General features: G+C 31.2%; 2 protein-coding genes across 2 annotated transcripts; both read left to right on the top strand.

The window, feature by feature from the left end:
- The first annotated feature begins 2,041 nt into the window (after positions 1-2,041).
- LOC124943277 (LRR receptor-like serine/threonine-protein kinase FLS2) lies at positions 2,042-5,224 on the top strand. Its single transcript, XM_047483815.1, has 6 exons — positions 2,042-2,263; positions 2,338-2,443; positions 2,867-3,154; positions 3,428-3,787; positions 3,855-3,980; positions 4,068-5,224. The coding sequence occupies exons 1-6, from the start codon at positions 2,042-2,044 to the stop codon at positions 5,222-5,224; spliced, it is 2,259 nt and encodes a 752-aa protein (XP_047339771.1).
- Positions 5,225-5,710: 486 nt separating this feature from the next.
- LOC124943276 (receptor-like serine/threonine-protein kinase At1g78530) lies at positions 5,711-6,409 on the top strand. The gene is made up of 3 exons (XM_047483814.1): positions 5,711-5,859; positions 5,942-6,000; positions 6,072-6,409. Exons 1-3 carry the CDS (start codon positions 5,711-5,713, stop codon positions 6,407-6,409), a joined length of 546 nt encoding a protein of 181 aa, XP_047339770.1.
- The last annotated feature ends 7,953 nt before the right edge of the window (positions 6,410-14,362 follow it).

The raw sequence follows: 14,362 nt of genomic DNA, 5'->3' as shown, positions 1-14,362 counted from the left end.
TTGGGTTGAAGTGGATTTATAGGACGAAAATGAGTCCCGATGGTTTGGTTAAAAAATGCAAGGCAAGATTGGTGTCAAAAGGGTATTCTCAACAACCCGGAGTCGACTATCATGAGACATTTGCACCGGTTGCGAGACAAGAAACGATAAGGATGTTGATTGCATTAGCTGCTCATAAAGGTTGGAAACTTTAACAACTTGATGTGAAATATGCATTCTTGAATGGAATATTGAAAAAAGAGGTGTATGTGGTACAACCTCAAGGTTTCAATGTTGAAGGAGAAGAAGAAAAAATATACAAGTTGAAGAAAGTGTTGTACGGATTGAAGCAAGCACCTCGTGCATGGTATGGAAATATCGATGTGTATTCTTGAATGGAATATTGAAATATGCATTCTTGAATGGAATATTGAAAAAAGAGGTGTATGTGGTACAACCTCAAGGCTTCAATGTTGAAGGAGAAGAAGAAAAAATATACGAGTTGAAGAAAGTGTTGTACGGATTGAAGCAAGCACCTCGTGCATCGTATGGAAACCCAATTCAAAAAAAGGTAAATTTCTAATCCATGATGTGTTGTTTGTTTCGAATTTAGCTCAAAATTTGATGAGTGTTGGGCAACTTATGCAAAATAATCATGCAATGTACTTCGATAATGATTATTATAAATTTTTTGACAAGAAAAATAATAGAGAGTTGATTGCGGTTGTCAAGATGGAGAGGAATCAAAATTTTCCTCTTAATCTTAAACCTGCAAGTTGTGCATTTATGAAGGTCAATGTTGAAGATATGTCATGGTTGTGGCATAAACCGCTTAGGCATGTGAACTTTGAGAGCTTGAAATTGCTAAGAAGAAAAAATATGGTGTATGAGTTGCCAAATATTGACGACAAGCTTGACGTTTGCAAGGCATGTGCTCTTAGTAACATTCATCAAGAGACGTTTCTAAAAGAGAAAGCCTAGAGAGTAAAATTATTGTTGGAGCTCGTTCACACCGATATTTGTGTTCCGATGTCCAAAAACTCTCACGGATTTAACAGATACTTTTTCACTTTTATCGATAGTGTTTCAAGAATGTGTTGGGACTATTTTTTGAGGCAAAAATCGGAAACACTTTCCGTTTTCAAGAAGTTTCAAAGAATGGTTGAGAGACAAAGCGGTAAGGTGATTAAAAGGTTTAGAAGAAATAGAGGAGGAGAATACAACTCGAAGGAGTTCGAGAAATATTGTGAAGATATTGGTATTGAAAGACAATTGACGACGAGTTTTACGTCAGAACAAAATGGTATTGCTGAGAGGAAGAATCTAACAATGTCGAGAATGCGAGAACCATGATGAATACAAAGGGTTACCATTGACTTTTTGGGCCGAATCAACTTATACAGTAGTTATTTGTTGAATCGATGTCTGACAAAGGCGGTTGAAAACAAGACACCATTCGAGGCATGGTCCGAGGTATAAATTCGTTGGTCAATCACTTGAAAGTGTTCAGATCCATTTGCTATGCTTATGTCCCGAAGGAAATGATAAACAAAATTGAAGATAAAGGTGAAAAATGTATATCCGTTGGTTATAGCACCAAGTCGAAGGCATATCGACATTTTAGTTTGAAGAAAAATAAGGTGATTGAAAGTCGAGATGTGATCTTCAATGAAAAAGAACAATGGAATTGGAAAGAGAAAGGTGTTAAGGATGTACAAATGACGGTTTTTGAAGAAGATTAGAGGGAGAAATCGAGATAAGTCAATGAAAGTGGATATGAAGAAAGTGAGCATCAACAATCTCCGACAACACAACCCGGGGCGAGTTCATCCATTCCGATCCCTACTCCGATAAAAATGACAAATTTAAACGACATATATATGCTTGATGTAATTTCTGTGTTGTAGAACACGAAAGCTTTGAACAAGCTATTCAAGAGGAGATTTGAGTGAAAGCGATGGAAGAAAAAATCAACATGATCGAAAATATTGAAACTTGGGAGTTAGTAGAGAAGCCGAAAAAAAAAGATGTGATTGGGTTGAAGTGGATTTATAGGACGAAAATGAGTCCTGATGGTTTGGTTAAAAAATGCAAGGCAAGATTGGTGCCAAAAGGGTATTCTCAACAACCCGGAGTCGACTATCATGAGACATTTGCACCGGTTGCGAGACAAGAAACGATAAGGATGTTGATTGCATTAGCTGCTCACAAAGGTTGGAAACTTTACCAACTTGATGTGAAATATGCATTCTTGAATGGAATATTGAAAAAAGAGGTGTATGTGGTACAACCTCAAGGTTTCAATGTTGAAGGAGAAGAAGAAAAAATATACAAGTTAAAGTGTTGTACGGATTGAAGCAAGCACCTCGTGCATGGTATGGAAATATCGATGTGTATTTCTCTGGGAGAGGATTTTTCAGTAGTCCTAGTGAGCTGACACTCTACATCAAGCATGGTGAATCTGGTATGCTCATAGTCCTTTTTTATGTTGATGACTTGATTTTTACTAGAAATGATAAAAACATTATTAATGAGTTCAACACTGATATAATGAAGAAATATGAGACGAATGATTTGAGTTTGTTACATTACTTCTTGGTATTGAGATTGATCAAAATGATGGAGGTGTGTTTATTTGTCAAAAGAAGTATGCCCAGAGTATTCATTCAAAATTCAAAATAGAGAAGTGATGACTCTATTGGTGAAAGATAATGGTAGTGGTGATGCTGATGCGGTACAATATAGAAGTCTGATTGGGAATTTGTTATACCTTATGACTACAAGACCCGATGTCATGTATGCTACGGGTTTTTATTAACACGGTTTATGCACCGAACAAGCAAAATTCATCTTGGGGTTGCAAAGAGAGTGTTGTGATACATTAAAGGGACTATGGAGTATGTTCTCATGTTTGAAAGGAATGATAGTGAAGATATTGAGTTGTTTGGGTTATGTGATAGCAATTGGGCTGGAAGCATGGATGACATGAAGAGTACGCTCGGGTATTGTTTTTCACTTGGTTCAAGTATTTTTTCATGGGCATCGAAGAAGCAAGAGAGAGTTGCACATTCCTCCGCCGAAGCCGAATACGTATCGGCAAACAAAGCAACCAAACAAGTGGTTTGGTTAAGGAAGATTTTAGAAGACATGGGGAGAGAAACAAGATATGGCTACGGTTCTCTTTTGCGATAGCAAATCGACAATTGTTATGTCGAAAAATACGGAATTTCATAGTCGAACAAAACACATCAACCTCAAACATCACTACATTCATGAAACAGTGGATGATAAAAAATGATGATCAAATACATAAAGACCGGAGATCAATTTACAAATATCTTCACTAAAGCAAGGCATAACCAATAATAATAATATTTCGTTTCTTTTTGTAATCTCCTTACTTATTTTTCTCTTCAACCCCCCCCCCCCCCCCCTACTTGATTGTTAGGAATTCCGGAAGAGATTGGGAAATTGCAGAAGCTGAAGGTGTTGGATTTAGAGAATAATCAACTAACGGGCACAATTCCGTTGTCTCTCTTCAACATCTCGACCTTACAAGCTATTGGATTGACCAACAATGACTTGTCTGGCGAGCTTCCACCGGATTTCTTCCACTATCTTCCCGACCTGGAAGGCCTCTTCATGTCTGGCAACCAATTGGAGGGACCAATCCCGTCCTCCATCGGCAGATGCTCCAAGTTTGAGCTTCTTTCTCTCTCGTCTAATGGATTCGTTGGCCAGATACCCACGGAGATAGGAAACTTGAGCAACCTTCAAGTGATCAGTATTATCTCTAATAGTTTGACAGGTACTCATTGTACTGTTTCTTTTTTCATGCTAATAATATTATTTAATGTAACAACAATTTCTTATAGGTCCAATTCCACATGAGATAGGTAAACTTGTCAATTTGAAACAACTGAAACTTTGGCGCAATGGCCTCACTGGATCTATTCCAAATAATATATGGAATTCTTCCTCTTTCCAATGGTTAGATCTTAGTGAGAACAACAACCAAATTTTATTTTATTCTTGGTTTTTTTACATTATCTTATTAACTAACAAACATGAAACATGAAACATGGCAGGTGGTATTCCGGAGGAATTTGGTAGGCTTCATAATTTAGAGACATTGCTATTGGAAAATAATAAACTAACTGGTTCTGTTCCTGAATCAATATTCAACTCCTCTAAATTGAATTTACTTTCATTAGTCAACAACCAGCTTTCTGGTAATCTCCCACCAAATTTAGGCCTTTTTGTTCCCAATCTTAAACAAATATATTTGGGCAGAAATCAGTTCAGTGGTGTCATCCCAAACTCCATCTCCAATGCTTCAAATCTGATCCATTTAGACCTCGCTAAAAATCAGTTCAGCGGTCCAATTCCTAACTCACTTGGTGATTTGAGGCTACTTCAAAATCTAATCTTGCTTGAAAACAACTTTACTGCTGACCCTTCTTCTCGCGAATTGAAATTCCTCGTTTCCTTGACAAATTGTAGGTACTTGATAAGATTATGGATAGCCGAAAATCCTTTAAATGGAATTCTCCCATCTTCCATTGGCAACCTCTCCATGTCTCTCCAAAGCTTTTATTTCTATGATTGTGGAATTATGGGCAAGATCCCTCTAGAAATTGGTAACTTGACAAGATTAGAGTCTTTATCTTTTTTCAACAACAATCTGATTGGTTCACTTCCAGGGACTCTCAAGGAACTAAGAAACCTCCAAGCCTTGAGTGCCAATAATAACAAGTTAGAAGGATCCATTCCCAATTGGATTTGTGATTTAGGGACATTAACTCTGCTAACCTTAGATGAAAATGAGTTTTCTGGCCCATTGCCAGCTTGTTTGGCAAATATTAGCTCTCTTAGGAAATTCTATGTATCTTCAAATACACTAGTTTCCGACATTCCTTCAAGCATTTTTAGTCTTCCCGACCTTTTGGTGCTCGATCTCTCAAACAATTCTTTCAGCGGGCAACTGTCCCCTGATATTGGGAACTTAAAAGCTGCTATAACTATAGACATATCCTATAACAAACTTTCGGGCGAATTGCCGGGCACAATTGGAGGCCTAACGAACTTGATTAACCTTTCTTTATCAGATAACAAATTCCAAGGCCCTATTCCTGAGTCACTTGGTAACATGCTGAGCCTGGAAAATCTAGATTTATCCAAAAACGAACTTTCAGGTGCTATTCCCAAATCTCTGGAGAAATTCCTTCAAAAGGGCCTTTCCTAAACTTCAGTAATGCGTCGTTTATGGGAAATGAAGCATTATGCGGATCTTCCATCCTGCAACTGCAATACCCTCCATGCCCGACCACTTCTCCTTTGAAGAAAAAACACACCCATCTTATTATTCTATACATTCTATTGCCAATCGGGGTGGTGGTGTTCTTGTTTATCGTTTTCTTAGTAGTGCTCAGAACACGGTCTCAACGGTCAAAGAAAAAGATTGATCAGCAAGGCGGTCTCCCCTCACCTCTAAAGCCTTTTGAAAGGATATCATACGATAACCTGTTCCGTGCCACGAAGGATTCAGTCACAGCATCTTGATCGGAGTTGGCGGGTATTCTTCAGTGTATAAAGGGCTGCATAGAGACGGAACCATCATAGCAGTAAAGGTATTTGACCTGAAGGTGGAAGGCGGTTTTAAGAGCTTTGACACCGAAATATTGTGGGAGTGTTGACTAGTTGTTCTAGACCGGATTTCAATGCACTTGTGATGGAATACATGCCTAATGGGAGTCTTGATAAGTGGTTGTACTCGCACAACTATTTCTTGGACACATTGAAGAGACTTGATATAATGATCGATCGTGGCTTGTGCTTTGGAATATCTGCATTACGGGTTTATAAGTCCGTTGGCACACTGTGATTTGAAGCCAAGCAATGTTCTTCTCGACCAAGACATGGTAGGTCATATAAGTGACTTTGGCATTTCTAAGCTTTTAAGTTTGGATGATAGTATTGCTCAAACCAGGACATTGGCTACATTTGGATATATTTCCCCAGGTAGGTAATGACTCATCTTTTGCTAATGTGATTTGAATGTTTTAGCTTATATATTTGGTTTGATTGTGTAGAATATGGGAGGGAAGGTTTGGTTTCCATAAAATGTGATGTGTACAGCTATGGAATTATGCTTATGGAAACATTTACAAGAACAAGGCCAACAGATGAGAGGTTTGATGAGGAGGAAGGGTTAAGTTTGAAGAAATGGGTGAAGGATTCTTCAGTAGAGGAGATAATAGTTGCCAATTTGGTGAGGATGGAGGGAAAGAACATAAATGGTAATCTCGAATGTGTATCAGCCATTATTGATTTGGCTCTGGCTTGCTCTGCTGAATCTCCGGGAGAGAGGGTCGACATCAAACTGGTCCTAACGACTCTGAGGAAGATCAGAATAATGTTTATTGGGTAACATTATTCTTTAATATGATCAAACTTTTATTGATAACCTGAAACTTGATGAACTATGGGCTGAAACTAAAAAATCAAGCATGACATATGTTACGTTATTACAGGGTTTTCATGCCACTGATGTTATTTCTTTTTTACAAGGTACCTATATATGTAAGGACTTTCTCTAGTGCTTATTGTAAATGTGGGGAAAGTGCATCCAAATGATAGGGAAAGAAAATGCCAGAACTATTAGAAGATTCTAAGATGTCCAAAATAATTCAATGTTCTTCTAATGTTGTACATTTGATAAATTGTCGATCTTTGTTTTTCATCTGCATTTATAAACCATAAAATAATGTTTTGCAAGGTATTTAATCTTCTAACAATTTTGTTAATTAGTTATATTTTAATAAAAAGAAATTAAAATTGATTTGATATAAGTAAAATTTTAAACTAATTAAATTTTTTTAATTTTAAATTTGTGATATAAAATCTTGTAGATAAATTTAGGCCATGTTTGTGTTGTTATATTTAAACATGAAAAAAAAATAAAAAAAAAAAGAAAAGTATAAAACTAAATTTAAATGGTAAATTAAGTTAATTTTGAAATAAATAAATAAATAAAATATCATTGAGAAAGTGAAAGGCCAATCAAAATTATATTAGAAAACCACCCAAAATTCATCTTCTAAGGTTTTGTTCATATAAACGTCACAATAAATAAAGAAGAGATTGTACTAACAACAAATTTATAATAATTAATTATTGATTAAGATTTAACTAATTTTATAAAAATAAGTGTAAATTAAGTAACCTATCACATTATTATAATAGATAATTAAATAAATATTAAAAAATAATTAAATAAATATTAATAATTAAATAAAAAATATGTGCTAATAAAAAAATTGTTCACAATGTCCTAAATTATTTTTTTTATAATAATAAATTATTTAAAATTAATATATATATATATAGATAGATAGATATATAAATAATTAAATAAAAAAATATATGATAATAAAAAAATAATTTTTTAAATATCTTAATTTATTTTTTTATAATAATAAATAATTCTCAAATATATTTTTCTTTAAAACTTAATATATTTAGTTAAATATATTTTTAAAACTTTTAATTTAAATATTTTTATTAATTTATTATACAGTTTTTATTTTTATATTTAACAAATATTTTTTTATTTTTTTATTTAGTCTTTTTAATTAATAATATATTAAATATATATATTGATATTGATATTTTTTCTTTTAATTTTTTTTTTAATTCTAAAATATTATTTCAAGTATATAATGTTTTATTTTTTTAATTATAATAATAAATAATATAAAAAAATTAATTATTTTAAAAACTTAACATATTTAGTTAAATATATTTTAAATTTCTTTTCTAATTTATATATTTTTTAAATATATATATATAAATTAAAATAATAAATATTTATTATATTTTATGAATTTTATGGATTTTATATATATTTAATTAATAATTTTAATATTAAAAAGAAAAAAATATTTTAATTAAAGTCTCTTGCACCTATATATATTATATAAATTATTTTTGAATGATGCATTATTAACTCTAATCCTTCTAAATTTCGACGGTACCTTTTGCCTTTTTATTTTTATATTTAACAAACATTTTTTTATTTCTTTATTTAGTCTTTTTAATTAATAATATATTAAATACACATTATACTTAAATAATGTGTATTTTTAAACATTCGATTACATATATATATAACTAATAATTTTAATTTTAAAAAGAAAAAAAATGCATTATTAAAATCTCTTGCACTCATATATATCATTTAAATTATCTTTTGAATGATGCATTATTAACCCTAACCATTCTCAATTTGCATCATATTTAATCATTCGACTATGTCTTTTGGCTTTTGCTCACCCTCTATGAAAGAACTTTGCGGTCTTTAAGGTACAGTTTTAAACATTCGATTATACTTTTCGACATGATCTTAAGCCCAAAATCACCTCCGTTGACAAACCCTTAGGATTTTTCACTAATATTTGCTTTACTCAAGCTGTCATTCCCAACATTCAATTACACTTTTCGACATAAACTTAGGCTCTAAATTACCCTACGTTGACGAACCTTTAAGTTTTCTCACCAATGTTTGTTTTACTCACATTTACCAATGTTCGCACACACATATATAATAATTATGTTTAGAGGTATACGAACCTTGGTCTTAAGTATGAAATATTAACACTTTAACCGTTAGACCACTTATGATTGTTGAAATAATTTTATAATTTTTTGTATATATATATTTTGTTAGTTACACTTTGAATAACTATATATATTATATAAAATTTTCAGTCATACAAAAAAATATATCATAAAAATAATTATATCTTTTATCCTAATATTAAATAAAATTATTTCCGTTAATAATGAAATATATATAACATTATATATAATAAAATTAATTAAATTTCTTATCCTAATTTTATTTATTAAGTATAGGACATATTGAGTATATATTTTAAAACATATTGAGTATATATTTTAAAATTATTGTAAATTTTTTGTTATTGAATTTGTTTAGTATTTTTTGTTTTCCGTGTGCATCTTAGGTGAACTTACTAGTATTTATTATAATGCTTAACTCAATTCGACATTCCCAACATTCGATTAAACTTTTTGGCATACATTATTGCTTCCGCTTCATCTGTCAATGTTCGCGCACCCACATATAATAATTACTTTTAAAGAGATTTTGCTAATAATATCCTAGATGGAGTATTTTCTAGGCTAAATCTATTCCATTTATGTGTGGGTCACATGTCACTACATGCATTCTTCCATGATCCTCTTGGACTTAGGATTGTCTATGCAGAGCATGCTTTGACTATCAAAAGATCGACGGTAAAGCCTATTGGAAATTCAAGCGTAGTTGGTGGAATATTGGCACAATGCCCGTCGTTCCTTAGCTCGAAAATGAGAAGGGTATTCTCCATACTCAATGTACTTCTAGAGAGTATCATACCAGGGTTTAGCAGCATTCTCATAGGAAGTGACTGCCCCCGATTCAAAAGAAGGTCATTGCTTTTGTTGAATTTTTAGAGGTTTGACTTTGATTTTGTCGGGAATTTGAGTCATGGCTGTTAAAGTATCCAGAGCATCCACGAAGCGATTTTGGCTTCTTGGAGCGTGAACAAATGACACTTGGTCGAATTTTTTTATGAGTTTGGTCAATTGGGTGTGGTAGGGTTTTATGTTTTCCCCTTTCACTTGCCACATGCCATTGGCTTGGGATATAACCAGGTTAGAGTCTCCAACAACTTCTAGCTTGGTTTCCCCTTTTCCATATGTCAACTTAAGATCTGAGAGGCATGCCTCGTATCCAGCCTCATTGTTGGCGACGTGATATTTGAGTTCTATGGATATTGGGTTGTTCGTCCCTTTCGGGTCAACTAACAAATCCCAATTTCGTAACCTCGCTTTCCAGAAGCTTCGTCAGATATCAGTTTCCATGTCTCAGATGTTATACTCATAATTCCCTCGTCGAGGAATTCGAATTCGTCTTCTGACTCAACAATGGTGGGTTGGTCAACAAGAAAGTTCGCAACAACGCTTCCTTTGACAGACTTCTACACCGTATAGGATATGTCGTATTCGGATAACATCATCGTCTATTTGGATAGCCTTGGGGATAGAAGAGTTCGTTGGAACAAGAAATGGATCGGGTCTAGTCTTGATACCAACTTAATGGGATGGGCTTGCATGTAGTGTCTCAACCTTTTGGTGACCCATGCTAATTAAAGTTCAACATATTTTCTCTACTTGAGTGTAATTAATTTCATACTCAGTCATTCGTTTATTGATGTATTACACATCCGTTTCGAGTTTATCCTCGTTTTCTTGAGCCAACAGACTTCTCATGATTGTGTTTGTTACAATAAGGTACAAAATGAGAGGAATATCGGCTCGGGGCGACATGAGTATGGGAGGGGATTTTAAGTAATCATTGATTCTATCAAATGATAGTTGACAATCTTCATCCCACATGAATTTTTGATCTTTTTTCAAAAGCTCAAATAGTGGATCGCTTGTCATAGTAATCTTACTAATGAATCGGCTAATGAATTGGATTTTACCCAAAAATCCGCGAACCTCTCTTTCGTTTCGAGGGATCGGCATAGCCTTGATTGCTTCAATATTAGAGGGATCAACATCGATGTCTCTCTGTGTGATTAAGAAGCCTAACATTTTGTTAGTTGTGACTCCAAAGGTTTATTTCTTCGGGTTTAGTCATAGTTGATATTTCCTGATTCGTTGTAGAAATTTCTGAGGTTTAGTTATTTTTATTTGTTACTCGGTTTATGAAGATTTGATTGTTTTTGGTATTTGTTTCATAAATCAAATTAAATGAAGTGATAGTGATTTGGATGCAAGAGAGATATAATTTGAATTTTTGTGAAGAATAGCAAAAGACTTTATACTAAATTCGGTTATTAAAGAATAAATCTATTTATTCCAAAATAAATTGGGGGTTTGAAAATTGAATTATTTAAACAAAATTATTAATTTATAATAAAAATAATTAAATAACATATAATTAACATGTAAATATGGATTTGATTGGTCTAGTATATAGTTTTATGAAGTCATCCCCGCTCCGATTGGATGCAATCTGGGAGGAGTGTAAGCTAATCGGTGGAAGCGTTTTATGCTCGTACAATCATTGTTTGTCATTGGAATAACATGTGGTGTAATAACTCTATATTGTTTTTGGAATTGGAGGTTATTAATATATGCGAGGACCGAGGAGGTCGTTGATGACAAAATGCTTTATCAAACGAATGATAGATTCTCCAATCGGTCCGCTATCTTAAAAGACTCACCTCTAATGCATGAAGACCACTCCAAACTTATGAGGCCCCTTAGTGGCTAGAAGGATTAGTATGACAAGACCGAACATTCTTAGATGAAGTTATTTAGTGTAGACTTGACTAATAATGTGTAGATCTTCAATACAGATTAATTTCAGTCCTTCATTGAATTTTATTGAGGGACTTACCGTCATGTGTATGCATAAGGTATATATTGTGATGGTTGTAATGAAGGTGAAATCGACCGACCACTCAAATGAAGGTGAAATCCACCTCTCATATTTGTCTATATTTTTAACAGTATCTAGGGAGCCTTTTATGGATTTTCATATAGATTTGTAAGGTTATATTCGAGTTGTAAGAATATAGAAAGAGATTTTATTGAATGATTTTTCAATTATATAGTACATGTCTCTTATATAGACATTAAAATAAACTTATAAGGAAACTAATATAATATAATATAATATAATATCGATATTATATCTTACAGATATATTATCTTTATATTATATTTTCAATATATTATATTGATTATATTTATTACACCCCTCAATCGAAGCAAGTAAACGATGTATGCTGAGATTGAATCGAAACTCTTCAAAAAGAACCCAAAGAAACCCCAAATAACGATGGTGTAGCAGCCAAAGTCGAAGAAGGTGTTCCAGTCAAAGTAGCATCAAATGAAGATCCAAACGCTACTGAGGTCGTAAATGATCCGAAAGTAGATGCACCAAAAGGAGACGATGATGCACTAGTTGTCATCCCAAATGGAGGATATGGCGAAGAACTAACGACGGTTGATCCAAATCCTAATGAAGAAGTGGAGGTTGTAGAAGTCGTTGTTTTGGTTAATCTAGATCTGAAAGGAGCAGAAGCTTCAGTTGCGCCAAATCCAAAGGAAAGTGTGGAAGCGGCTGAAGCCGAGACACTAGATGTTCCAAAGGAGGGTGTGGAAACGGCTAAAGCCGCAGTTGTTCCGAATCCGGAGGCAGTGGCATCACTTGCTCAAAACTAAAGGAACTAGGGGAAGCGGATAAAATTTTAAAAAAAATAAAATAAAAAACATAAAGAGGTAATAGAGTTTTATTTGAGCCCTCCATCAATGACTTAAAATAAACATTGATGGAGGCAGCAAAAAACTATATTTTGTGTTCAAGGACAAAATTTTGACTTTAATACCATGTAAGAATATAAAAATAGATTTTATTGAATTATCTTTCAATTACACAGTATATGTCTTCTATTTAGACATTAAATTAAACTTATAAAGAAATTAATAGAATATAATATAATATCGATATTGTAATATAATCAATATAATATAATTGTGTCCATTGAAGATGTTACCAGATTTGGCTCCGGACATTGAAGATAAACTCTTTAGGGTTCAATGGGAGCACATCCAATTTTTTTACAACGGATAATCTGATTGAAAAACAAATTGGAGAATATTTAATTAATGACATTTGTGTGCCTATTAGGCCTTCTTCATAGGATGGTTTCCCAAAGTGACCTTGTTTTATCGTTCATTTTCCCAAATTAACATATTTTGTTCATTCATTCTCAAACTAACCTAATTTACTATTCAAACTCAGTTTTTTTATTTATTCTTTTTACATTTAAAATTTATTTTATATATAACTAAATTATTTATATTTTGATATATAATTTAAATTATTATTTTTATAAATTAAATTATTTATATTTTGATGTATAATTTAAATTTGATTATTTTTTATAAATTTGATTATTTATATTTTAATATATATATATATATATATATTTACATTTTAATAATTCTAATAAATAATTCTAATATATATATTTACATTTTAATATTTACAATAAATAATCCCTTTAACATTCTAATAAATAATTAATAAATACTAATAAATTTAAAATATTTTAACTATAATAATATAATAATTATATATTCATAAAAAAGTTTTTAAAATTTTCAATTATTTATTAAATATAATAACATTTTTAATTAATATTTTAACCCTAGAAATATGGTAATCTTTTTATTATATTTAATAAATAATTGATAAATTTAAAAACGTCGAATATTTAATTATTATATTGTTATGGTTAAAATATTTTAAATTTATTAGTATCTATCAATTATTTATTAGAATTATTTCATATTTATTACACTATATAAATAATAATTAATAATTGAAATGTAAATATATATATATATATATATATATATATATATATATATTAAAATACAAATAATCAAATTTATAAAAAATAATTAAATTAAAATTATATATCAAAATATAAATAATTTAATTTATAAAAATAATAATTTAAAATATATATCAAAATATAAATAATTTAGTTTATATAAATAATAATTTAAAATATATATCAAAATATAAACTTTATATATAATAAATTTTAAATGTAAAAAAAATAAAAATAAAATAAAATTAAATTTAAATAGTAAAATATGTTAGTTTGGGAAGGAATGAACAAGCTAGGTTACTTTGGGGAAGTGAACGCTAAACAATGTAACTTTGGAAAACTATTCTTTTATAGGTGGTCTTCATAAATCTCTTTAAGGCCTTGTTCTTCTTAGGTTTTTTAAATAATTTATACAAAATTAATTTTCCAATCAATTACTTTCACCAATTACATCACTTATTTCATTAACCAAAATACTAAAATACCCTCTATTTAAAATTATTATTTTTTATTTTATTTATATAAATTAATACTTTTTAAGTCTTTTTATTAAAAATAATTCTAACTTTTAAAATTATCAATCATCATTATTTTTTTTCCTCGCTAGGTTATTTAAATAACCTCGATCATAAACAAGGCCTAACATAATTCTAATGATTTTGTGGGACCTCGTTTCTCTTTTAGTAAATCCTTGAATATAACATGTTCTGGGTCCCATGTTCTTTGTTTTATTTATTTTTTTTTTTTTATTATACTTTCTATTATTTTGGTTGGGTCTTTTTTAACTTATTTTTCTCTTTTATCATATTATCGTTTAACCAAACATCATCTAAATAGAGATTTTCTAACACAAAAAAAATGTTCTTCATAAAAGAAATCATTTAACTCAGTTTTTATTTTTT

This window comes from Impatiens glandulifera, chromosome 6 (assembly GCF_907164915.1).
Source record: "Impatiens glandulifera chromosome 6, dImpGla2.1, whole genome shotgun sequence".
Classification (NCBI taxonomy): domain Eukaryota; kingdom Viridiplantae; phylum Streptophyta; class Magnoliopsida; order Ericales; family Balsaminaceae; genus Impatiens; species Impatiens glandulifera.
Note: the sequence above shows the minus strand (reverse complement) of the source record. Positions and strands in the feature narration are given on the sequence as shown.